The 26,489-nt window shown below is 40.3% G+C and overlaps 1 protein-coding gene and 1 long non-coding RNA gene across 13 annotated transcripts in view; both read right to left on the bottom strand.

Annotated features, from left to right (window-relative positions):
- RNF111 (ring finger protein 111) overlaps positions 1-26,489 on the bottom strand; it is a 90,502-nt gene that overhangs the window by 37,827 nt on the left and 26,186 nt on the right. For 10 of the 12 annotated variants that reach the window (XM_043493347.1, XM_038418538.2, XM_043493346.1 and 7 more), the window contains 5 exons: positions 13,702-13,865; positions 10,803-11,000; positions 9,705-10,024; positions 8,365-8,620; positions 5,615-5,966 (listed from right to left, as the gene is read on the bottom strand). In XM_043493347.1, coding sequence (XP_043349282.1) covers positions 5,615-5,966; positions 8,365-8,620; positions 9,705-10,024; positions 10,803-11,000; positions 13,702-13,865 — 1,290 coding nt within the window. The remainder of the gene's footprint in view (positions 1-5,614; positions 5,967-8,364; positions 8,621-9,704; positions 10,025-10,802; positions 11,001-13,701; positions 13,866-26,489) is intronic. The other 2 variants (XM_043493345.1, XM_043493341.1) reach the window with 1 other exon arrangement.
- On the bottom strand, positions 22,236-26,353 carry LOC122455993. Its single transcript, XR_006274575.1, has 2 exons — positions 25,264-26,353; positions 22,236-23,099 (listed from the first exon to the last, which is right to left on the bottom strand). It is a non-coding gene; the product is annotated as an uncharacterized LOC122455993 (long non-coding RNA).

Raw genomic sequence — 26,489 nt, forward strand, 5'->3', positions numbered from 1 at the left:
TCTCCGAGCGAGCGAGCGAGAGAGCACGCGCGCGCGCGAGACTGACCAGGAAGGTAAAACATTTCCTGAAAACATACCTGAAATGATTCATCTAAGATTACAAAAATTGTAAATAAGGCAAGGAAATGAGTTAGATTATCTTTTGTTTTAGCTTGTGAATTTTCCCTATGCTAAGAGGTAGTTTTATTCCTGTTTTTGGTAACTGAGAAGTTGAGTCCAGAAGGGAGTCCTCTGTGTTTTAAATCTTTTTATTACCCTGTAAAGTTACCTTCCCCATCCTGATTTTGCAGGTGTGATTCTTTTACTTTCTTCTTTATAATACAATTCTTCTTCTAAGAACCTGATTGATTTTCAGTGTCCTAAAAACCAAAAGGTTTGGTCTGTGCTCACTTTGTAACCAACTGGTTGGTATATTATTCTCAAGCCTCCCCAGGAAAGGGGGGGAAGGGGCTTGAGGGAATATTTTGGAGGAATAGGGACTCCAAGTGACCCTTTCTCGAATTTGTGTGTGAATAACTTGGTGGTAGCAGCAATACCATCCAAGGCAAGGAAAGGAATTTGTGCCTTAGAGAAGTTTTTAACCTAAAATGGTAGAATATAATCTTAGGGGATCTTCCATGCAGGTCCCCACATCTGTACCTCAGAGTGGGGAGGGAACCCTGACAGGGGGGTCACAGACTTTCAGTCTCTGTGGCATGTAAAACCTTGAATAGTTTTTTTTAATTACTGGTTTGAAAAGGATTTTTCTCAGAAGTAATGCCAGCTACAGATTACCCAATTTGAAACTGACTGGGCCAGGTTGCATGGCTCCAAGATAGGCCTTGGACCTGATTTGTTTGAAGACCTTGGAGACACTGGAAGACTCAGTATGCAAAGTTTGCGTACTATAAGCATCAACAGTAAGGCAGTGATGCTTTGCCTTTTGGGCCAACAAGCCACCTGAGGGAAAACTGATGTTCCAGAACCCTGAGAGTGATAACATCAGAGAAAGTAATTCACAACAAGAAATAGGTATGCCAACCTTTGACCCGTCTCTCCCTGCACCCAAGTCCACTAGCAAGAAGCACTGTGCCAGCAATAAGCAGCGCTGTGCCAGAAACATCACTATCTGGCTCCTTAGCTGCAGTTCCAGCTCCTATTCCATAAGAGTCCATAAAACTGACAGCTATAGAGTTAATCCTGTTATTTTCCTTTTTCTATTTTTCTCTTTTCTTTTTGTTAGCTGGTGATGTCCCAGCCTTTTAATATTCTTTACTTTTAGGGTGTGAAAATGTGGTTGTGTGCATGCATGTGTATAAGCACTCAAAGCCCACAAGGGAAAGGTGCCAGAAAGTAATTTTCCCAAATTTAAACAGCCCTAAAAACTGTCTGAAAGATACTTCTTAAAGTGTGTTCTGTGTCCTGTAACTGAAAGGCCTGGAATACCAAAAATTACAGATGACCAGTTTCTTGTAAGTAGGAGTTGTTAAACTTCTGCTTATCAAAGATATAAGTCTGTATTGTAATATCTGTTTTGGGGAAATGGAGGAAGCAAAGGGTTAGCCACCACATAGATTCATAGATACTAAGGTCAGAAGGGACCATTCTCATCATCTAATCTGACCTCCTGCACAACACAGGCCACAGAATCTCACCCACCCACTCCTACGAAAAACCTCACCTATGTCTGAGTTATTGAAGTCCTCAAATCATGGTTTAAAGACTTCAAGGAGCAGAGAATCCTCCCTCAAGTGACCCGTGCACCATGCTACAGAGGAAGGCGAAAAACCTCCAGGGCCTCTTCCAATCTCCCCTGGAGGAAAATTCCTTCCCGATCCCAAATATGGAGATCGGCTAAACCCTGAGCATATGGGCAAGATTCACCAGCCAGATACCACAGAAAATTCTTTCCTGGGTAACTCAGATCCCATCCATCTAATATCCCATCTCAGGGGATTAGGCCTATTTACCCTGAATATTTAAAGATCAATTAATTACCAAAATCACATTATCCCATCATACCATCTCCTCCATAAACTTATCAAGTAGAATCTTAAAACCAGATAGATCTTTTGCCCCCACTGCTTCCCTTGGAAGACTATTCCAAAACTTCACTCCTCTGATCATTAGAAACCTTCGTCTAATTTCAAGTCTAAACTTCCTGGTGGCCAGTTTATACCCATTTGTTCTTGTGTCCACATTGGTGCTGAGCTTAAATAATTCCTCTCCCTTTCCTGTATTTCTCCCTCTGATATATTTAGAGAGAGCAATCATATCTCCCCTCAACCTTCTTTTAGTTAGGCTAAACAAGCCCAGCTCCTTAAGTCTCCCTTCAAAAGACAAGTTTTCCATTCCTCGGATCATCCTAGTAGCCCTTCTCTGTACCTGCTCCAGTTTGAATTCATCCTTTTTAAACATGGGAGACCAGAACTGCACACAGTATTCTAGGTGAGGTCTCACCAGTGCCTTGTATAATGGTACTAAAACCTTCTTATCCCTACTGGAAATACCTCTCCTGATGCATCCCAAAACCGCATTAGCTTTTTTCACAGTCATATCACATTGGCAGCTCATAGTCATCCTATGATCAACCAGTACTCCAAGGTCCTTCTCCTCTTCCATTACTTCTAATTGATGCGTCCCCCGCTTATAACTAAAATTCTTGTTATTAATCCCTAAATGCATAACCTTACACTTCTCACTATTAAATTTCATCCTATTATTATTACTCCAGTTTACAAGGTCATCCAGATCCTCCTGTATAATATCCCGATCCTTCTCTGAATTGGCAATACCTCCCAGCTTTGTATCATCTGCAAACTTTATTAGCACACTCCCACTTTTTGTGCCGAGGTCAGTAATAAAAAGATTAAATAAGATTGGTCCCAAAACCGATCCCTGAGGAACTCCACTGGTAACCTCCCTCCAGCCTGCCAGTTCACCTTTCAGTAGGACCCGTTGTAGTCTCCCCTTTAACCAATTCCTTATCCACCTTTTGATGTTCCTATTGATCCCCATCTTTTCCAATTTAACTAATAATTCCCCATGTGGCACGGTATCAAACGCCTGACTGAAATCTAGGTAAATTAGATCCACTGCATTTCCTTTGTCTAAAAAATCTGTTACTTTCTCAAAGAAGGAGATCAGGTTGGTTTGGCACGATCTACCTTTTGTAAAACCATGTTGTATTTTGCCCATTTACCATTGACTTCAATGTCCTTAACTAATTTCTCCTTCAAAATTTTTTCCAGGACCTTGCATTCTACAGATGTCAAACTAACAGGCCTGTAGTTATCCGGATCACTTTTTTTTCCTTTCTTAAAAATAGGAACTATATTAACAATTCTCCAATCGTTCGGAACTCCTGAGTTTACAGATTCATTAAAAATTCTTGCTAATGGGCTTGCAATTTCAGGTGCCAATTCCTTTAATATTCTTGGATGAAGATTACATGGGCCTCCCGATTTAGTCCCATTAAGCTGTTTGAATTTCGCTTCTACCTCAGATATGGTAATATCTACCTTCATATCCTCATTCCCATTTGTCATGCTACCATTATCCCTAAGATCCTCTTTAGCCTTATTAAAGACTGAGGCAAAGTATTTGTTTAGATATTGGGCCATGCCTAGATTATCTTTAACCTCCACTCCATCCTCAGTGTTTAGCGGCCCCACTTCTTCTTTCTTAGTTTTCTTCTTATTTATATGGCTATAGAACCTTTTACTATTGGTTTTAATTCCCTTTGCAAGATCCAACTCTACTCGACTTTTAGCCTGTCTCACTTTATCCCGACATGTTCTGACCTCAATAAGGTAGCTTTCCTTGCTGATCCCTCCCATCTTCCACTCCCTGTATGCTTTCTGCTTCTTCTTCATAATCACCTCTCTAAGATGCTTGCTCATCCAGCTTGGTCTACAACTTCTGCCTATGAATTTTTTCCCCTTTCTTGGGATACAGGCTTCCGATAGCTTTTGCAGCTTTGATTTAAGTAATCCCAGGCCTCCAAGAATCCATAAATTCTTCAGTCCAATCCACTTCCCTAACTAATTTCCTTAATTTTTGAAAGTCAGCCCTTTTGAAATCAAAAACCCTAGCTGCAGATTTATTTTTGTTAATCCTTCCGTTCAGTTTGAACTGAATTAGCTCATGATCACTTAAACCAAGATTATCCCCTACAAACATTTCTTCTATGAGGTCCTCACTACTCACCAAAAACAAATCTAAAATGGCATCCCCTCTAGTCTGTTCAGCAACTACTTGATGAAGGAATCCATCAGCTATTGCATCTAGGAAAATCTGAGCCCTATTATTATTACTAGCACTGGTCCTCCAGTCTATATCTGGGAAGTTAAAGTCTCCCATGATCACGCAGTTCTCATTAGTATTTACTTTATTAAAAACATTAAAAAGGGCTCTATCCATATCGAAATTAGATCCCAGCGGTCTATAGCACACCCCAAGCACTACTGTAGGAGAGGCTCTACTGGTTATCTTCCCCAATGTAATTTTTGAAACACATAAAAACAGAATTCTAACAAAGAAGCTTAATTGCCTGAGGTTGTAGTTCAGATGTTAGAACTGATTAAGATTTTAATAATGAAACCAAATTTATCTAGGTCACGGATTTGATTAGAACTGGTAACATTTTATAGTTGTGGTTATAGTCAAACATACAGCCACCTTCTTATAAATTCTCCAGAGAATTCCAGGGACTGGTTATCTCAAATTAGTTTGATGATTTAACATATTTTATGATTTAACTCCATCCAACATTCAAATTGATTGATTGGTTGGTTGGTTGATTTGACCTTGATTTGGTAGTTGTATTTCTTTATTTTTAGTTTAGTTTAATAATAAATTAGTTTGGTGATCTATTTTCTCTCTTTGTTTAAAAGATTTAGTAACATTTATAAAAAAAATAGCTACATTTCTTTCAACAAGCAACATGGGTCCAGAATTCTTGAACTTAAAACCCTGAACAGCTCCCCCTAATTAGTCTTTTGTCGTCACACCAAAAAATAGCACTGTTATGGGAAAAAAAGTCAAAATTTCTATTAATGATGTTTGCTTTAATGTAGATGAAAGCTGAAGTGATTTTATCCACAATTTCCAAGATCAAGATTTTTTTTTTTAAACCACCTCACTCACCTCCAGTTGTTCATATGTTTTAAAATGTCAATTTATATTTAAAAAAGTCTTGCTGACTTCAACAGTGCAAAAAACATTTACGGATTTGCTTGGAAGCTGGAAATTACCTGTTAGTGGCAATAAAAAAGTGCAAATTGCTTGCACTTGAAACCTAACTCTGCTTATTCACAGGACAGGTAAAGCATGGGCAACAGAAGTACTAGCTTCCCCACTAAGGTACCTCTGATCCTTCCTGGAGGGGCCACCTTGACAAGTGAGGGGGTAGTTCAGCCTCAGTGCTTACTTAATCCGTGGCTTTTCTACTGCAACTGCTAATACAAGAGCTAATTGTGGTGGTAGATAATAAGAGTCACATCTCACCACAGTTTAATTGTAATTGTCCACTAACCATGGTATTACAATTAAGAGTCACATGCAGCATTTAAAAAAAAACAGAGGATAAGGAATTAAATGTACTCAGAACAATAACTAAACATTTATGACATACGTTGGATGCTGCATCATTCTTCTTCTCTGGACCTCCATCCTCTGGATCACTTCATGAGGATGCATCCTCTGTGCTGAAGGTGCAGTTGCAGGAATATGATGGGTAATAGGCTGGTGTGTAGGTGGAAGATGCTGTGGAATTGGAGCAGCTGCACTGGCTAAAGGGTGAGTTGGTGGTGGAGGTGGAGGTGGAACTGGATGAGAAGAGGCATGAGAGGAGATGGAAGGATGAAAGGGATGCACTGGATGAGGGATAACATAATCCACTTGGGGTGGAGGCTGTGGCTGAGGAGGAGGATTTCCATGAGAGTGGGGGCATGCAGAAGACTGATGAAGAGGTCTCGTCAAAGCATCTGGAATGAAAATGCATTTTTAATGTATTACGTAAAGTTTCTCAATCAAATGCATAAGAAACTACAAGAACTTCATGCCGGTGCTGTACTGCACTCTATTCCTATCTAAATAATATCTTTATGATAACATGAGCATTTATCTTTTCACAATGATTAACAGGCACTGACAAATCAACATGTGAAATTCACAAATTAAGTGAAATAAAAGCCAAAGCTTCCCATCAATGTGGATGAGAGAGACAAAATGAAAAACTATAACCAGAAAGCCAGTTTTCATAGAATGTTTCTGGATAACTGGAGATGGAAGGATATACAATCAACTGGCTGCCATAAGAGGACTGATGGGCATGAGAAAAAAAAAATAAGCATTTTTTTTTTAAATAGAAAAATTGGACTTGCTAGTATTGACAAAATTGCAATATTGACAAAAAAAAGTAAGGTCTGAGAAAAATCCATTTAACACACCTGATTAAAAACTACCAGGATGCTATCAGCCTCTTCTTTTTTAAAACTCATTGTATTAAGGGAAACAACAGGAAAGGAATTTTGTTCTGTGTTTGTACAGCAGCTAGCACAATGGGTCCTGACCTATGACTAGGGCTGCTAGGTGTTACAGTGCTAATGATAATAATCATCAACATCATCATAAAAGAGCCAATGCTTCCTAGCAAGTCCATGTCCCTTACTGTTCTCAAAACATAAGCATCTTTGAGTACTTGGCATTGTTCCAAGAAAATAAGTCTCTGGCAACCCCAACTGACATTTAGTGTATGTTAACACAGCAATGTAACCCCAGGGTTAGCAGAACTTGAGTTAGTAAAGCCTGGGTTGTTAACCCCAAGTTAGGAATAGTTGAACCCTGGGTCTTAACCTGAGGCTCCAGCATCTACACTTCTTATGCAGACCCTAATCCAACTACCCATAATTCCAGACTTCCTAGCCCCGTCGCCAAAAAAGTGGCCACTATATCCCTTTGTCATGGTACAGTGTGGGAAATCTTGACTGTCCACCAAAGTTAACTGTCCAGAGGACAAAAGTCAGCCTGCAAGATGATAATACACTTATGGTGGACTCCCAGAGTAGGAGTCCAGTCTGGATGTGTCTACACTGCAAAGCAATAGGGCTTGAACTCTGGGTTCCAGCCTGACTCGGTCTTGGACCGTCAACCCCTGTGGGATCCTGGGTCCAAACCGTGGGTTAGCATGATTTGTGTGTAGACGGAAGTGGGGATAAGGCTTGAGCCTGAGTTCAAATTCTGGGTTTACACTGCAGCGTAAACACACTCTTAAGCACTAAATAGGTTTCCCTTTGTGTGCAACAACCCTCAAAGAGGTATTAATTTTGTATACTATCCTCAAATATTTCAAAGCCATTATTTAAAAATGGATTGCGAGAGGCAAAGAAATGGAGAAGAAAGGCATAAAGGCCCCAACCCTACAGTTAGTTCTGCATGGTTAGATCCCTATGCTTCTGAGAAGCCACACTTACTTAATGAGTCTGCCCAAACAGAGCTCATTGGAACATGGGGGCCAAAATAAGGAAATTAAAAAAAAAAAAAAAAAAAAGCCCCTTTCTCTCGCTCGCTCTCTTTTTTTTTTTTTTTTTCCCTTCAATAAAGGGAAGTAGAGAATACATCCTTACTTCCTAAGGAAATGATTGAACAGTACAGGATCTAGACTGCCAGTCTCAGATAAGTTGGGGGAAAAAAATATTAAAGTCTGATATTTACTGAATCAGAAAATGAATAGTTAAGATAATATAAGGTAGGGGGGAGGGAGGGAAAGCCTCAAAAATCTGACATAAGTATAAATTTGAAAAACTTAATGTGTGTCGGAACTCAGATAAAAAAAATGAGTGAGCCTAGAGAGAAATAACTCCCATGAATTACTTTAGATGATCAAATTTCAGGTCTTAGAATCTTCTCAAATAAATTGTATATAGTGCTATGTGGGAAACAATTTATCTAAAAATGCTCTTTTAAAAAAGGAAGGTTTCCTTTTAATTATACCACAAAGATGATTTACCCTAAAAGTCATTTTTCACTATTTCAATCGAGGATTTTTTTGTTTTGTTTTTATATAAAGTTGGTACTTTTAGGGTACAGAATTAATTCACAGTAATAAACATTAAAAAAAGAAAAACCTCATATTTTCTATATCTTAGGCACAGTCAAAGCAATACATACTGGATTATCTGTTTAAATTCCTCCATGCTGCAAGGATTCTCAGAAGGACCCTGATGGTTTACCAACAGTAAAAATATTTCTTATTATAGGTTTAGGAATGCTGGTTCTAAGGCCTAATCAAGAGGATGGTATAACCAAAGTTGTGAGGGAAGTTATGTTTTCCTGTTTTGTATTTCACACAAGTATATTTATAGGTAGAGTAAGTGTACTTACAAGGAGAGTGCATATAATGTCGACATGATGAGAGCGAGGTCTGAGCAGGAGGTTGGGGCTGGGGCTGTGCAACCATGCTTGTTCCATATCCATCTATTGCTATTGGTTGGCTTGGGCCAGCACCAGCCTGATGCCCATAAATTGCAGTTCGGGATGAAGAACCAGGACAGCAAGGGTCAAATGCTGATGCTCCATGGAAAGCACCATTTCCATGACTTCTTATACCATTGTTGCTTAAGTCTACTGGCAGTGCCTGCTGTATAAACAAACTGACTTGTTTTCAAGCATTTCTTCAAATATTTAAAGCTAGGTCACCTTTACGTGTGCTACAACAAAATATATTTACTGCAATGTTTTGCAAGTGAAATATTTAATGCAATAAAATGCTTAAGGCCCCAATGTAGAGCACTCTTTAGATATGATTATTGTTTAAAAGTTCACAAGCTTAGTGAACGCTGTGAAGGAGGACGGAGTTGAACAAGAATGTTCACGCTCATAAGAGTTATTCAATTTAGCTTCATTATTTTCTATTTTATAATCATTTGTCCGAAAACAAGTCTTAATTCAATGCCCATGAGGGACTTCATTGTACATTTCCATAGATGCAAACAGTAAGCTTAGTATTCTTCTTAGTTGGGCCTAACTGATATAAGTTTCATTGTTATAAAAATGACCAAAAGCTTTATTACAAAAAGCACTGTTAAAAAAATCATAGGTTCTAGGAATAAGTTATACAGTTCAGTTCTCAGAGGCCTGAAACTGCAATTTTAAACAACTTACAAATAAGAGGCATTTCTAAAGAGAACCCGAAGTTAAATTAGCATAAAATGAAGTACTGAAGTGCAAATATTCTAAAAAGGATTCTGAAAAACATATTTGACAAATTAGTTTTTCTGCAGTGGTTGAATTAGTCACAGAACTATATTAACCTCAAGAGCCTACCTTTGGAGTCACAGGTCATATTAGAGAAGACTGCTACATACTTTAGAACTACTTAAGAGTCCAAAGTATGTGGAGTATATTCTAAGCCAGTGGTGGGTGTTCTTTTTTGTTATTTTTGTTTTTTGTTTTTTAAAAAACAGGAACATTTAAAAATTTTAGAGGTGTACAAGTGACAGATAGTGTCAACATTGAATTAACACATTTTGAGTTGTTTCTGTTTTTGGTTTGTTTTTAAATTTCACTGCTCAGAACTCGTGCTTTAAAATTTTCCTATTTCAAGCCTCTTTTATACCTGCCACAGATAAGACTACTGAATTGGGAATTCACTTATTATTCTATTATACCGCTAACATCGCTTTAAAAACGTAAAGTGAAAAAATCATAAAAGTTAAACATGCCTGGTCATGGTAGCTGGTGCCAGTACTGCTGCTTGCTCCACAAGGAGCTGGCAATGGAGGAGGCCTTTCAACAGGGCAACTGGAGTCACTGAACGAAGGAGACAGTGGGACAGTTGAGTGGGGATTATGGTGGTGGTGATGGTGGTGTTGAAAGTGGTGGCCATGCTGCTGAAAACAACTTGTGTGAGGGTGTCCTAATACGTGGTGATTCTGTGAAGATCCTCCACACGGAGAATGTTGGGGGCAGCATGATGGTAGCCTTGGCATGGCAGGGGGACCAGTTTCCAGTGTAGTACTAGAGGCAGTTCTCCTTACATCATCTTAAAATGGAGAAAATTAAACAAATTTAATGTTGCTGAAACTTGGGCAAGGAAGTGGAAGATGCATCATGAAACGGTGCCTGAAATACAAGTATCTGGATTTAATCAATCATTAACCCATTAAATAGTAAGTAATTGGATAGGAAATACATCCACATCAAACAAAATTATGGGAGACTTCACCAAATGATATTTGAAACTCAAAACATTTTAAAAGGATATGAAAGGTGGTTTCAATGATTCTTCTGAGAAGTCCTGAAACTAATCAGTTAGATCTGTTCATATGAATTGTCAGAGGAAGAATCTTGCATTATTACATTCAGAGTGCATTCAAACCCAGATTTCATCGCAGCTGCTGGCTAGGGGCACAGACAAGGTCCCATGCACACATATTGTGGCCAGAGAAGTCCCTTCCTGGGTCTACTAGTATTGCAGGTAGTACTAGCTGACCTCATGCTCCCCTGAAGTTCAACGATGATTGACCCCTGCATGTGTGTGCTTGAGGCAGTTTCCTTAAGATCTCTCTTCTCTAGCACACTTACACAGGGACAGGCAGAGTCTGGCCTTAAACTCATGGGCCTTTAATTTCTATTGTGTTAAATATTAATAAAACTGTGTTACTTTGAAAAATATCTAAATTTGCCATTCTGTTTAACAGTATCTATACAGACACAATAATTCATTTAAACGAAGTAAAGCCAGGCCTAAGCATATTTCAACAGGTAGCAAAGCAATTTAAACATAAAACAGATCTTGAGAAAGTTCTATTATTCTGTACCTCCCACTGAAGTCCCAGCAGTGCTGCTATTGGGAAGAGTAGTCAATGTCTCTGGTGCTGTAGAGATCTGGCTATTGGAGACACTTATAGCAGCATCAGAGGCCTGCTCTGAGGTAGATGTATTGGTATTGTTACCGGAAGCAGAACTCACAATCTGGGTTTCAACTCTAGCTGAGGTTGTTGGCACAACTGTGGGCTCTATGGAAGTGTGGACATTACAGAGAATCAATATAATGATTACTGCAATAGTACATGCTATTTAAGCTTTTAAAGTTCCCAAGAAATTCAATTTTCTTTACAACTGTTTATTTTACAGGAAATTTTGGATTCTATTTCTACCAGACGCTGATAAATTCAGAACAAGTGGCTTGATGGGATATAAAATGTGAAAGTTAGTTCTATTTCCCCCACAAGTGTGAAAAAGCCAAAGTATGAAGAGTTTTAAAGTGAGTAGTCTTTTGCCCCCTTTTTTTTTTTTTTTTTAAGTAAAGTCAAACTTTGTAAAAAATCAGTATAAAATCATTCCACGAGCCAAACCAGAGAATTTGATTTATTTGGCAATTATACATAACTAGAAAGGCAACTAAGTCATTGTAATATATGATGCAAGTACTGACTTTATTTACTACTGTATTTTCTACTGACTTTCACATATCCCTAAGCAAGCAGTTATACGATTACTTGTAGTTCATAATCTGTGTTAAATGCATATCAGTGAACTGTACAATTTTACACAACCTGGTCCAGTGGGTTTTCAAAAAACCTCCATATTTCTTAATTTATGGTTCTACTTTACACAAGTTTAATAATTCCAAATGTGTCATACCAGTTCTGATTTTTAAAAACTGCTTCTGATATTGGGCACAATTAACTATGTAAAAATTACAAAACAAGTTGGCACCCCTTTGAAATCCACCATTTTCAAACAATATTTGTTTATTGAACTAAAGCACATAGCTATAGTAATAAAGAGCTGCTATAACTATCTCCTTTTCAAAACACTGGAGAAGAATATTTCCAAAAAGTATGTTAGAGAAAGAATAAGGTTTTTTAAAAAGCCTGTTTACTTTCAGTTTTTTCCTATTTTCAACCACTAAAATGCCAATAGATTTTAAGTACTTCTGGAAGCTTTAGAAGCGACTTCCAGAAGTTAGGGGAAATATTAAAATCTCATTAAAATAGTCCCATGGTACTCTTTCCCAACATACCACTTACTATTGATAGAGTGTAAACAGAAGCTTTCCCCGGTTTTACAATTATCCTGCTTGTCCTGTGACTCAATGTAATGTCATTATGCAATGTCTGTAATATCACAGTCTCTTTCTTGAAGATTGTGTAAGATCCATCAACACTAGATCGTTGAATCACTCAGTTCGGCAAGAAAAGTCAATTACAATGGGAGAGAGTCTCTTGAGAATCACTGTGGAGATATCTAAGCAACTCCATAGTTAAGGATGAGTTGATTTTCACTTAACAGCAGAATTACTAATCTTCTTTCACATTTAAGTGGTGTAATTTTATCTATTTCACATAGTAATTCTTCCTATAACAATTTTCCAGATTTTTTTGTTTAAGATTAGTTGACTTTGCCAGAGACATTTTTAAATGAGTCCTTTTGAAAGTTTTTCCCAAACCACAGTCCTCACGAACATCAAACTTCACTGTGAAAGTTTCCAAATTTACACTAGAACATAAAAAGTTAGTACTCTAATTTATCTTAACCTTACTGCTCTCTACAAAGACATGCTGACAGCACTACTGAAGCCCTGCCTACTTCTTCTATTCTCTAATGCTTCTAAGCCTGCCTCCCTGAGCCCACAGATCAGTTACTCTATATATATAGAGTATATATATATATATATATACACACACACACACACCCACACACACACCCACCCACCCTGGAAATTACAGTTGTGAGATGTGTTGGAATTTTACAGTGGTTCTTTAAGCCAGCTGTATGAGTCTCTCTGACCCACTGGCTTTTAAAATGGGAACACTAGTTCCAGGTGAAATCAGAATTTTACACTAGAAGACAGTAATGGAGGTAACTGCTCTCCCTTTACAGTCAGAGCATTCAAACAGCAAGAGAAAGACAAGCAGCATGAGTAAGCTTTTGGTAATAAGAGTTAAGTAGTAAAGTCAGGGCAGTAACTTGGCAACAGGATTGCTTTTAAAACTTACAAACTTACTGACTTACCATGTCAACATTAGATTGCAAGTGACAAAGCCTTTCCTCAAAAAAAAAAAAAAAAAAGTACTAATATAGTTTTCCTAATCAGTATTCTCAGAATTTCTAATTTTAAGAAAACTACCGTAATATCAGACAAACTCAGAATGCCAACAAGATGAGTGTAGATACCCTTTTTTTAGATTTTCTAACTCCTCTACCTGTTTAAAAATAAGCCAAATTGCTTCTGATGTTTTCTCCCCTTTGTTTTAATTCTGAGTTGTAGAGCCTCATGATAAATATAGACAGTAGTTAGGAAGAGAAATTGCACACTGACTGACAAGTCACCCTTTGATCTTAAGTTAAACTTGAATCTTGCTACTATGCATATCTTTCAATCCATTACAATTTCATAGTGAAGAGTAAAATTCTCATTAATCCAGTAAAAGGTATCTACTTTTTTATTTAACATTCACTAGACTAACATGTTTATTTTTAGCATAAGTAAATTCAGCAACAACGTTCAAGATTTAGTTTGTACGGAGCAGCTGACTAGCAGGTTTATTTTGGCTTATCCTTTTGATTGCAACACCTATACTTTAATAGCAACCAACTATTCATTTGTTAGTGTTAACTCAGTTTTCTGTTCTGCTGACAACATCCCCCTTTCCCTCCTCTCTTTCATCCTGCATCCTCATTAAAGTGATCTAAGTCATAATTATAATTTACCATCTTCATCCACTGTGAGGTCCACCACTTCCGCTGCATTCTGTCTTAGCGGCTGTATGACTGTGGAAATCCTACTACGGTTCCGCTGTTCTTGTGATCGAGCAGCATGAGAGCTAGAGTTTTGGTTCCAGTGAGATCGTGAGTGTCCAAGTGTCGAACGAGACCTGAAGGAGGAAAAAAAAATGCAGTTGCCTGGAGAAGTAACACATACGTTTGGCCTTGACTTGATACATTTTCTCTCGAGTCCGGTTGTCAGAGATGGAAACTAAGTTTTCTGCTCACTGTGAGTTGGTTCCGCTTGTTTGGAAAAGTTTGATTTTCTAAATGTTCTGCCACATTCAAATACACCACTACACCATACACACTAGTAGCTTATTCACTAGTACTACTGTAGCTTTGGGAGTATTCCAGTTCTGGCAAACATCCAAAGAGGCAGGACTCACACACGTTAGAGCTCATTAGTCTAATACTGCCATACAGTCTGCCTGGAAAGAGTACCACAATAAGACTTGAAAATATGGATAAGATTAAGGAAAAATGAAATGAAATGAAACCAAAATGAAACCACAGAGCTGTAGTTCCCCACCATTTAGCGCTTATACCTGCCCTTGCTTTATGCAAAGTTAAAAAACAAAGAAGTGTCTTTCCCATCCCTCAATTCTCCACACCACTATTTGTATCAAATTTGTGAAATACCGGACATACCAAGGATGACAGGAATGTCCATAGTATGAAAAGATCTAGAATACTATAGGTATTGTTTTGTATGTTATTTTATTCACTTATGTCTGAGATTTTGTTTTGAGAATTTTTACCTACTGTTATATAATTAAGTCTGTATTTTTAAAATAAACTCAGAACATAACCTCTGAATTTATAATCCCTTCAAATATATGCTATTATTTTCTTCTCTAGAGATAATTCAGAACCCTCTCTCACAAACTTTGGGAGGGATAGTAAGCATAAGCGTGAACTATGCCCATGGAAACTACTGGTTTTATTTTTCCAGGCTGAAACTTTACAACAAGTAAATTCAATCCAAACACAAGCCAAACACCCAGACCAAAGAATCTGTTAAACTGGAGTTAAGATTGAGAGAACATATCAGTTACTTAAGGGAAGTGCCCCTTATATGAATGTTATATTTCCCAAAATGCAAGCATTAGAAACCCAGAAAAGTCAGATGTCTGGGTCTAAAGTTTAATTTACATTCAAAATACAGAAATGCACAGACAAGGTAATCTAAAAGGATCTTCATTCTACCTGCTTAGCAATGCCAGCCTCATCTTCACTAATTTCTTTCAACCTACTATTACAGCACTAGATATCCTAAGTCTGGAAAAGCCATCATATTGGTAAAGTGCAACTCACCCCTACCATCCTCCCATCATCATCGTTTGTAAGTGCATAATCAAATCCCCCAACATACAGTTCCAGACATACTAATTTTTTTTCACCCATAAAGTGTATAAGATTTACAAATGACAGACACAGAGCACTAGTTTCATAATTGGTTCCATATAAATTTGTCTAGGACACAGTCTGATGCTTTGGTTTATTTCTGCCACAATTTCATGGTGTTTCTCTAAGTCTATATGTTATCTCTGTAATCAAAGATACTATAATTATGGCACACGGAATCAAAGAATTTGGAATGACTGGCTTACGTATACTACTTATCTAATTGGAAATTTAGCAAGTATGCCTTTCTGTGTACATTATATGCCCATAAAGGAAAATGGAATTGGTACAACCATTGTACCATTATAAGTAAGGCATTCTAGTTTCTGCACTCAGTGACAAGGTATCAATATTAATGAATACGTCCCCGAGCAATTTCTCTTGTGGGATCTTTACAGGGGAGCAGTTAAGATAGTTTGGGAGACACCTTTTATATGCTGCGATTTCTTTTTGCTTTAACCCCTGCTGCCCACAAAGTACCTGGCTAACCACAGATTTCACCTGTGGAGGGGAGAAAAAAGGCTGTAGACTTCCTGAACTCTGCAGTTATGGGGTTCCCTTCATGTAGATCTTTTGAGTTCTACAGGAGAGCATGTATGGGAGATTAGGGGTAGACCTAGAAGAGATGTGGTCATTTGCTAATCACCTTGATAGACCTCTTTGTTACGAACGCCAGGTCAAAGAACACTAACCACTCCCCTCCTGTTAATTTAAAAAAGTGAATTAAATTCCACATTTAAAATTTTACTTTTATCCTTAGAGATGTTAAACACCCGGGGCTCCTAGAGTTCAGTGAGAGTCGTGGACACTTACCTCCTCTGTAATATTTAAGCACAACAATGGCCTGATTTTCCAAATTGGAAAATGCTGCATTTAGAACCTTAGAAGTCCACCAGAAATAGAGACAATAGAGACATGGAATGCTGGCATGCTGCACCACAAGCATGAAAACTTACATTTATCTTCTGTCCCAAACCACCACTTCTGTAGATCTTATAAGCTCTGATGTTAGATTTTTTTCCCTGCAGCATGCAAGCTTTTTGTGTTGTGACAAAACTGTCCCTGCCTCCGTGGGTCCCGCATTTCCTGGCGGATTTTGCTAGCCTCAGAGACTCACTGTGACCCTCCACATAACCCTTCTTTCTCTAGAGAGAAGGGTCACAGTCTACTGAGCCATTTTCATCATAAGCCAGCGAGGGAAATGAGGAGAAGTTATCCTTCCTTGCACAGTTTCTGTTGTTTCCCAGTCTCAGTGATTAATCAGGGGGCAAAGGTGGCGGGGGGGGGGAGCCCGGGCCCACCCTCTATTCTGAACTCCAGCCCAGGGACCCTAATAGTATGGTACGGTAGCTGACCTTTTAGAAACATGACATGTACATGTCCCTGGGCTACTTCCCCCACAGCAGCCCTCACTTCCTCAAGCTCCACTTCACACCATATCAGGCACAAGGAAGGAGGCCCTGAGGTAAGGGTGTACTACTAGCCTCTCCAACCGCGCAACTTCTTCTCACAGCTCCTGACATGCACATGCACCTGACTAACTGGGAGGCTTTTAACTAGCTTCAGCCAGCCCGATTGGCTTCAGGTGTCCCAATCAACCTAGCCTTCTCCCTGCCTTCTGGAAAGTTCTTAATTGGCCCCAGATGTCTTAATTGACCTGGAGCAGCTGCCATTTCACTTATCCTGGTACCAGGGATTTGTTTACCCTGGACCTAATATATCTATCTCCCACTACTCTTCCATAGCCATCTGGCCTTGCCCCATCACATAATTATAGACCAATCTTCTCTGTTACTAAAGAAATTGACAGATTTAGATTGCATTTCTATTATATTTCCAAAAAATCGTGATATTTTAATGTATTTACCAAATCAATATTCTTACGAGAGCCATAAAGTGAATACAATATGAAAAAGTTCCTTTGTATTTCCACTTGCCCAGAAAACTAATTTTTGGTGACATGATGGAACAATAAAACTGCTTCATAACACTATATAAAATAGAAGGCCTTATTTTGCTCAGCAGTTATGTGACTGTGCAGCAGAGCTAATACATGAAAAAAATAGAATTTTTCTAACATTTGATTTGAATTTAGGAATCAGATCTGTGATTTGATACAAGGAAAGCAGAATCTATAAAGCTAGACACATTTTGGGAGGCTTAGGTTGGGCAAAGAGAAATGCCACTAAATGAGCTAAGTAGTACTGTACCTATCTCCACAAAAAATACACTCCCCTAAAATTAATGTTCTTATAAATTTTGTATCAGCTTAGCCTATATACTGGATTCCATGAATCCAATGATCATCTAGTTTTAACCTAGAGTATACATAAACTTCAAGAAGTTCAGTAATTAGCAAGCAATGACAACATTTTTGAACTGAAATGTAGGAACCATTCATCAGACTGCTGATCCATAACGCCAACAGGCTCATCAATGCCTGATATGCGTTTTCCTTGACAAGGTTACAGGCCTAGTGGATTGATGGGAGGGAACAGTAGACAGGATATATTTTGATTTTAGTAAGGTTTTTGGCACAGACCCACAAGGCACTCTCATAAGCAAACTAGGGAAATGTGGGCTAGATGAAATTATTATCAGATGCGTGCAAAAGACCATAATCAAAGAGTAGTTATCAACAGTTCACTATCAAAATGGGGGGATGTATCTAGTGGGCTCCCGGAGGGGTCTGTTCCGAGTTTGGTATTATTCAATATTTTTATTAGTGACTTGGATAATGGAATGGATGTATAAAACCTTCAGGTGACACCATGCTAGGAGGGGTTGCTAGCACTCTGGAGGAAAGGATTAGCATTCAAAATGACTGACAAATGCGAGAACGTGTCTGAAGTCAACACCTACTGCACAGTACTACACTTAGGAAGGAGCAAATCAAATACACCGCTACAAAATGGGGAATAACCGGATAGGCAATAGCATTGATGAAGACTAATGATTATAATGGATCGCAACTTGAATATGAACCTACAACATGATGAAGTTGTGAAAAAAAGCCAATATTCTGGGTTGTAACAACAGTAACGATGCATGTAAGACAATCAGGTAATTGTATTGCTCTCCTCGGCCCTGGTGAGGCCTCAGCTGGAGTATTATGTCCAGTTCTGGGTGCCACACTAAGAAAGATGTGTACAAACTGGAGAGAGTCCAGATGAGAGCAACAAAAATGCTAAGAGGTTTAGAAAACTTACTTCTGAGTAAAGGTTAAAAAAAGGGCATGTTCAGTCTCCTATTCTGAAGATTAAAGGGGGACCTGATAGAATATGTTAAATACTGTCCTAAAGAGGACACTAATCAATTGTTCTCCATGCCCACTGACAGTAGGACTAGTAATCTGCAGCAAGGAAGATTCAGGTCATATATGAGGAAAAACTTTCTAACGAAGGATAGTTAGCACTGGAAAAGGCTACCAAGAGGGCTGTGGAATCTCTGTCATTTGCGATTTTTAAGAACAAGTTAGACAAACACCTGTCAGTGATGGTCAAGATATACTTAATCCTACCTTCGCACAGGGGCCTGGACTAGCTGACATCTCGAGCTCCCTTCCAACCCTAGCTTTCTATCTTCATTTTACTGTATGTATCAATAAGTCTAATTATGGCTATTCCCTGGGGATATAATTAGATTTTCCACATTATCAACCTCTACTTTGAACCCATGCCTTTCAATGTGTTATGCTATTTTAAAAAGTGCATCATGCCTATTTGAAAGTGAAAGTTGACTGAGTTCTGTACAATACAAAAGTACACACAAAAAAAGAGAAAGAATACCTAAGAATTACAGTAGACAGCAAGCAACATGAAAATACAAAGATGCATCACTTAGAGGTCCATATAAAACCAATCAAGTAAGAGACTAAACAGACTCTATAAATCAACTAGTGTAGAGACTCAGTTTTTGTGTGGAACAAGTGAGACTTGAATAGTAAATCCTCTCTGGTGTTCTGGACCTCCCATGGGAACCCTAAAGAGTGAAGCCAAGACTCACTGCTCATAAGTAACCCTCTAGATGCCATACTCATTGTATCCACTGCAGCTGGTAGGGACGTTTCTCCCCACCCACTAGTCTGCCTTCCTCAATGAAGGCTTGAAATTGGGCTCTGTCTTCTAGGGGAAACTTGTCCTTAAAGTCTGGCACGTCTGAAGTAATAATTAAGGTAATATTTTGCTAACAAAGACTAATAGGTAGCGATACAAAGCTGCAGGCTTATAGAGGAGTACTCCTTTCTTCGCAAAAGTTCCAATCTCTTTGAGCCTTTATCAGCCAGGTGACCGTAGGGTGTTGTAACCTTGTTCTTTCTGGGTACGCTTGCACCACCAGCGAGTAGGGCATTAGGTATATGCAAAGCAATTCCACTCCTTTGGCTGGGATGAAATAATGCCAATTTTAGGTGAGGGAGTGCAGGGGGCCTGGGCATGCCAGACAGCCCTGGCTGGGTCCATGATGGCCTTATTTAGTGGGAGAGCTACTTTGCAGGGACCTATCAGCTACAGGATGTCAGGGTGCTGACACTAGGCATCTTGGACCTCCTCCAGAGGAATCTGGAGGTTATTTGCTATCCTCTGTAGGAGCTCCTGACACCGCCTACAGTTGTCTAGCAGAGACAGTGAAGAGGATGAGGTCCCTGTCAGTACTGGATCACAGAATCATAGAATATCAGGGTTGGAAGGGACCTTAGGAGGTCATCTAGTCCAACCCTCTGCTCAAAGCAGGGCCAACCTCCAACTAAATCATCCCAGCAGGGTCCATTTCCTCCTCCTCATACTCCAATGGATTTCGTAGATGCCATGTGGGAAAGGTGTGGTAGGGCTCATGATGGATCTGGGACATCTGCCATATGGGTCCCATGGGCCCCGATAGGACAAATACAAGGGGTCGACTGATTGAGAGGGACCACACAGCATCGGGTAAAAGCAGTACCATTCTCTGCCAGGGGATGATGGATAGCCCAGAACATCCAGCTCTTCCAAGGTCTCATTTCACCAGTGGGGCCATCAGTATTGGAGGATTAACATTTCTGCCTGAGGGTTGGAGCGGAGAGGGTTCCCGTATTGTCATAGTAGTTTTCCACCTCCGATGTGGCAATGTCTCTCAGGAGGATGAAGCCCAAAAGGAGAGCGGACTGAGGATAATGGAGGAAGATATCCTCTGCCAAGATATAGGTGTCTGTGCATCCCAGTGTTTGGGGCATTCCCGCGATCGGGACAGATGTTGCCGATACCTCCCAAGACATTTGGGATGGATGGTCCTTAGAAAGGATGACTGCTACAACTGAAGAGTCAGGTTTAGCAGCCTTTGATAGAACCAGTGGATGTTGGTCTTTATGTTTAGGAGACAGAACAGATGGATTATTTTTCTTACATGCTTTACCCTCCTTCCTGGGGGTCTTAAGCAGTCCTGAGCCCTTAAGATCTGCATGCAAAGGCACACCTGCACAGAGCTGGGGATGGGTCACTTCTCTTAGGAGGAGATCTGGATGCAGCTCTGTCCTCGAATCTATGAGAGTGCCCCCTACTCTCGTGTGAAGCCCTAAATGACAATTCCTTGGGCTTAGGAGCTCTAGGTTCCACTCCCAAGCTTGTGCTTGAGGTGGGTGTCATTGAGGCCAGTGTAGGGGGTAATTTCCCTGGCTGGATCAGAGTGAGGACTCATGAGCTTCTCTATAAGGTGTTCTCTCAACCAAAGCTCACAAGCCTCACATGTTCAAGAGGGAAAAGCAGCAGCAAATGCTGTACTCTGCCGAGATATTCATCTCCCCCAGACAAAGGCAGCAATGGTGCTCATCACACACAGAGAAAGAGTCAGGGTAATGGACTTAATTCTTGACTCCCAGGATTAGGCATAGTCCCAGTCTGTGGGAATGGACTCCCCAAGAGGGGGAAAAGCTAAGCTTAACCATATTGTATTAAATTTTTAATTATGCTAAATAAAAAAAAACTATTTATAATATATATTTACAGACTGATAAAGAAGCTGGAGAAATCTGTGGACATAGAGGATTCTGACTCTGGCCAAGCGGTACATAAGAAGGAATTGGAGATATATTGGCCCACACTGCCTCTTCTGCCCTCAGTCTAGAACATGAGGAGAGCAACTGCAAATGTGCAGGCCAAGTGACATTACTTACAAAGAATTTCCGGACTCAGGCGCATGGCACACATGCATACCCACGTGTGCAATACATGTCAGGACCAGCACTCAACGAATCACCACTGCCTCAGATAGGGATGAGGACAAAACAGCTGCTGGTATTGCCTGAACTGTCAGGTTCATGAACTGCAATCTGAGACACTGTAGTTTCCGGACACAGGGTAGGAGAGGTTTGTGATGGGTTGTCCCCCACTCCAGGGTGCCGCCTCATGTACTGGAGTCCCACTGAAACCGCCCGTTCCACCAGCCTGGACTCCCTCACCTTGTCCTGCTGTGCCAGCCCCTCCTGCCTACTGTAGCACACATACAGGGTAGGGACTTGCCCAGCTGCAGAAAGACACAGACACTGAAATCAGCTCTGCATGGGAAGAATCAGCTAGGGGACTGCTCAACACTCAAGTGCACACCCCCTATGGGGTGCAAACCTAAAATTATATCGTCTTGCACTGCACAAAAAACTGTACAGCGTAAGCTTGTGAAATACGTTTCCTCTCTCAATGTGCAGGAAGATATGTACAGCTTTTTGCCCCCTCAGTTATGAACTACACAAAATGGATTTTAGAATAAACAAAACAAGTTTATTAACTACAAAAGGTAGATTTTAAGTGATTACAAGGGATAGCAAACAGATCAAAGCTTAGTAAATAAACATAAATTGCAAATTGAGCTGAACACACTAGATAGGTAGGATATAAATTAGCAAATTCTCACTGAGTGATAAACAGGCTGGCAGATTCTTAAGGCACAAGTTGCCTTTGCTTTCCCAGGTTTTCGTACACAGGCTAAAGATCCTTCTAGCCTGGGATCATCACTTCCCTACAGTTCAGTCCTTGCCCTTCAGGTCTTTCCAGGTTTGATGTTGCAGGGATAGTGAGGTACCCTCATGAGGTCATTGTCCCCTTTTATATCTTCCTCCCACTTGCTGGAAAGCTCTTTTGCTGTGACCTGGATCAAACAGTTACCATTGTGTAGTGCTACCTCTGAGATATTTCTATTGTACACAGTTCCTGGGGTAATCTGTATGCTTGTGTGCATTTGCTCAATAAGCCATTAACATTGTTTGGCCTTTTTAACGGTTGTACATGAAAGGCTGCCTGCGGGTGTTTTCAACCTCACCATAAGTTTCAGTAACACATACACAGCCAAACTTCATAACTTCCCATACGACAATATGACAATAACACAAACAATATTAATGTTTAGCAGATCAAGACTTTTAGAATGATACCTCACAAGACATACTTTGTACAAAACATACCCTAATTACATGACAGCGGTGAATATTGGAGTGTCAGGGTGTCACAAGGTTCTCAATCTAGGAGAAGATGCAAAGCCATGATATCTAGGACCTTAAAGACCCCACAGTTTCCAATAGAGCCATGTTATAACATTATATCAGAAAGGGGCACCAGGGCAAGTATCTACTCACAAACCTGATGTGTCCTAAGTGAAGCCCTCTACTCCCCTTCAGATTTGTAATAAGTAAGAGAGCCTTTCCTGTCTTCCCTGTTGTATTGAGTGTCAGAAGAGGACAATGAACATTCTAAATCTAAGGGAGGGGGAGGAAGGGAAACATCAGAAGTCTGAGTACTAGGATTCTACAGGACATAAGCCCCAGAGCAGTACTCTGTGCCAATGACATAAAAGGCATCAGTACCACAAGAGGGATTTTTAGTCCAGTGGATAGCAAGGGAGACTGACTCTTATAAGACCTGAAGGTCCATTGTTACTGCATGCTTTTTTGTATTGAGAGAGGCAGTGCCACAAACCTTAGGAAAAAGAAAAGGAGTACTTGTGGCACCTTAGAGACTAACAAATTTATTAGAGCATAAGCTTTCGTGAGCTACAGCTCACTTCATCGGATGCATTTGGTGGAAAAAACAGAGGAGAGATTTATATACACACACACACACACACACAGAGAACATGAAACAATGGGTTTATCATACACACTGTAAGGAAAGTGATCATTTAAGATAAGCCATCACCAGCAGCAGGGGGGGGGAAGGAGGAAAACCTTTCATGGTGACAAGCAAGGTAGGCTAATTCCAGCAGTTAACAAGAATATCAGAGGAACAGTGGGGGGTGGGGTGGGGAGGAGAAATACCATGGGGAAATAGAGTAGCAGCCCTGTTAGTCTGTATTCGCAAAAAGAAAAGGAGTACTTGTGGCACCTTAGAGACTAACAATGCATCCGATGAAGTGAGCTGTAGCTCACAAAAGCTTATGCTCTAATAAATTTGTTAGTCTCTAAGTGCCACTGATTTGAAGGAATACATTGTCCCCAAATGTGAAATAGTTATGGGTGAAGACAAAGTCACTAAGTTCAGCCACCAGGTTATTTGGTGACAATGTATACCTTCAAGTCAGCGGCACTGCGATGGGTACCCGCATGGCCCCACAGTATGCCAACATTTTTATGGCTGACTTAGAACAACGTTTCCTCAGCTCTCGTCCCCTAATGCCCTACTCTACTTGCGCTACATTGATGACATCATCATCATCTGGACCCATGGAAAAGAAGCCCTTGAGGAATTCCACCATGATTTCAACAATTTCCATCCCACCATCAACCTCAGCCTGGACCAGTCCACACAAGAGATCCACTTCCTGGACACTACGGTGCTAATAAGCGATGGTCACATAAACACCACCCTATATCGGAAACCTACTGACCGCTATTCCTACCTACATGCCTCTAGCTTTCATCCAGATCATACCACTCGATCCATTGTCTACAGCCAAGCTCTACAATATAACCGCATTTGCTCCAACCCCTCAGACAGAGACAAACACCTACAAGATCTCTATCATGCATTCCTACAACTACAATACCCACCTCCTGAAGTGAAGAAACAGATTGACAGAGCCAGAAGAGTACCCAGAAGTCACCTACTACAGGTCAGGCCCAACAAAGAAAATAACAGATCGCCACTAGCCATCACCTTCAGCCCCCAACTAAAATCTCTCCAACGCATCATCAAGGATCTACAACCTATCCTGAAGGACGACCCATCACTCTCACAGATCTTGGGAGACAGGCCAGTCCTTGCTTACAGACAGCCCCCCAACCTGAAGCAAATACTCACCAGCAACCACACACCACACAACAGAACCACTAACACAGGAACCTATCCTTGCAACAAAGCCCGTTGCCAACTCTGTCCACATATCTATTCAGGGGATACCATCATAGGGCCTAATCACATCAGCCACACTATCAGAGGCTCGTTCACCTGCGCATCTACCAATGTGATATATGCCATCACGTGCCAGCAATGCCCCTCTGCCATGTACATTGGCCAAACTGGACAGTCTCTACGTAAAAGAATGAATGGACACAAATCAGACGTCAAGAATTATAACATTCAAAAACCAGTTGGAGAACACTTCAATCTCTCTGGTCACTCGATTACAGACCTAAGAGTGGCTATCCTTCAACAAAAAAGCTTCAAAAACAGACTCCAACGAGAGACTGCTGAATTGGAATTAATTTGCAAACTGGATACAATTAACTTAGGCTTGAATAGAGACTGGGAATGGATGAGTCATTACACAAAGTAAAACTATTTCCCCATGGTATTTCTCCCCCCCCCCCCACTGTTCCTCTGATATTCTTGTTAACTGCTGGAATTAGCCTACCTTGCTTGTCACCATGAAAGGTTTTCCTCCTTTCCCCCCCCTGCTGCTGGTGATGGCTTATCTTAAGTGATCACTCTCCTTACAGTGTGTATGATAAACCCATTGTTTCATGTTCTCTGTGTGTGTGTATATAAATCTCTCCTCTGTTTTTTCCACCAAATGCATCCGATGAAGTGAGCTGTAGCTCACGAAAGCTTATGCTCTAATAAATTTGTTAGTCTCTAAGGTGCCACAAGTACTCCTTTTCTTTTTGCGAATGCAGACTAACACGGCTGCTACTCTGAAACAAACCTTAGGGTTGGCTATGCCAATGCACTTGGTACAGACACTCTGTGTAGAAGCAAATAGTGTTTAGGAGAGTAGTACTGATGAGGTCTGTACCATAGTAACCGACTCCAAAGCACTCTGTGCTCAGGTAATCCCTGATGCCCTGGCAGCAGCTGATTGAGAGTCTTCAAGTAGTCCCAAAGCCCCAGTACCATGCTCCCTCAGAATGGTTACCCACATCAATCCATAAAGTCCCCTTAGAACCAAAGAGGTGAGATGACAGACCACTTCTCGCTGGGAAACTCCCACTGAGATTTGTCCCTGCTCTTCCCAGATTAGCAAAACTCTTTATCTGAGGATTTAGGTTTTATCAGCCCTATCTCTGTCTGAAGCCATCATGGGTCTTTCCAGATTGGAGCTGAATTACTGGATCTGAAGCTGAAGGGGTCACTCCTGTACAGAGATGAAACTTTTCAAAGGGGGTCTGCCCTCCCCAGACCAGGGATTAGATGCATGGATAGATCTAACAAAATCATCTTTAAATGTCCCTCTCTAGCTTTCAAGGATCTTCTAGAAAAGGAATTACACACCACACATTTATCAGAGATGTGCTTCTTCTAAACAAAATGGCATGTTATGTGCCCATCATTTACCAGAATTGCCAACCTCCAAGAGGGGCAATACTTAAACCTAAGAGACTTAATAACATCCCTCCCTATGTCCCAATTCCAGGAAACTCCCAGAGAAGAAAAAGAAGGGAGTACACACACAGCTAAGAGCAAAAAGGGATGCATAAAGATGCAGACACTGAGGAGCTCAGTCTTGCAGCAGTGGGTAGTGGGAAGGAACTTAGTGGTGGAATACTTATGGACAAGCACTCAAGTACTTTCAGCTAAGTCCAGGAGCTTGCAGCAGAATGTGCAAAGATGCTAGGTACGGACATGCTTCCTTTTTCCTACATGGAGGGTGAGATTATGCCCCCTTGTATCAGATTCCTAGATTTCCTGTTTTACTAACAAGGCAGTATCAGATCAGTGTGCTACTTTAAGAATTGCAGAACAGTATGGTCTGGAGAAAAGGAGTACTTGTGACACCTTAGAGACTAACAAATTTATTAGAGCATAAGCTTTCGTGAGCTACAGCTCACGAAAGCTTATGCTCTAATAAATTTGTTAGTCTCTAAGGTGCCACAAGTACTCCTTTTCTTTTTGCGAATACAGACTAACACGGCTGCTACTCTGAAAAAAGTA

Source organism: Dermochelys coriacea, chromosome 10 (genome assembly GCF_009764565.3).
Source record: "Dermochelys coriacea isolate rDerCor1 chromosome 10, rDerCor1.pri.v4, whole genome shotgun sequence".
In the NCBI taxonomy this organism is placed as follows: domain Eukaryota; kingdom Metazoa; phylum Chordata; order Testudines; family Dermochelyidae; genus Dermochelys; species Dermochelys coriacea.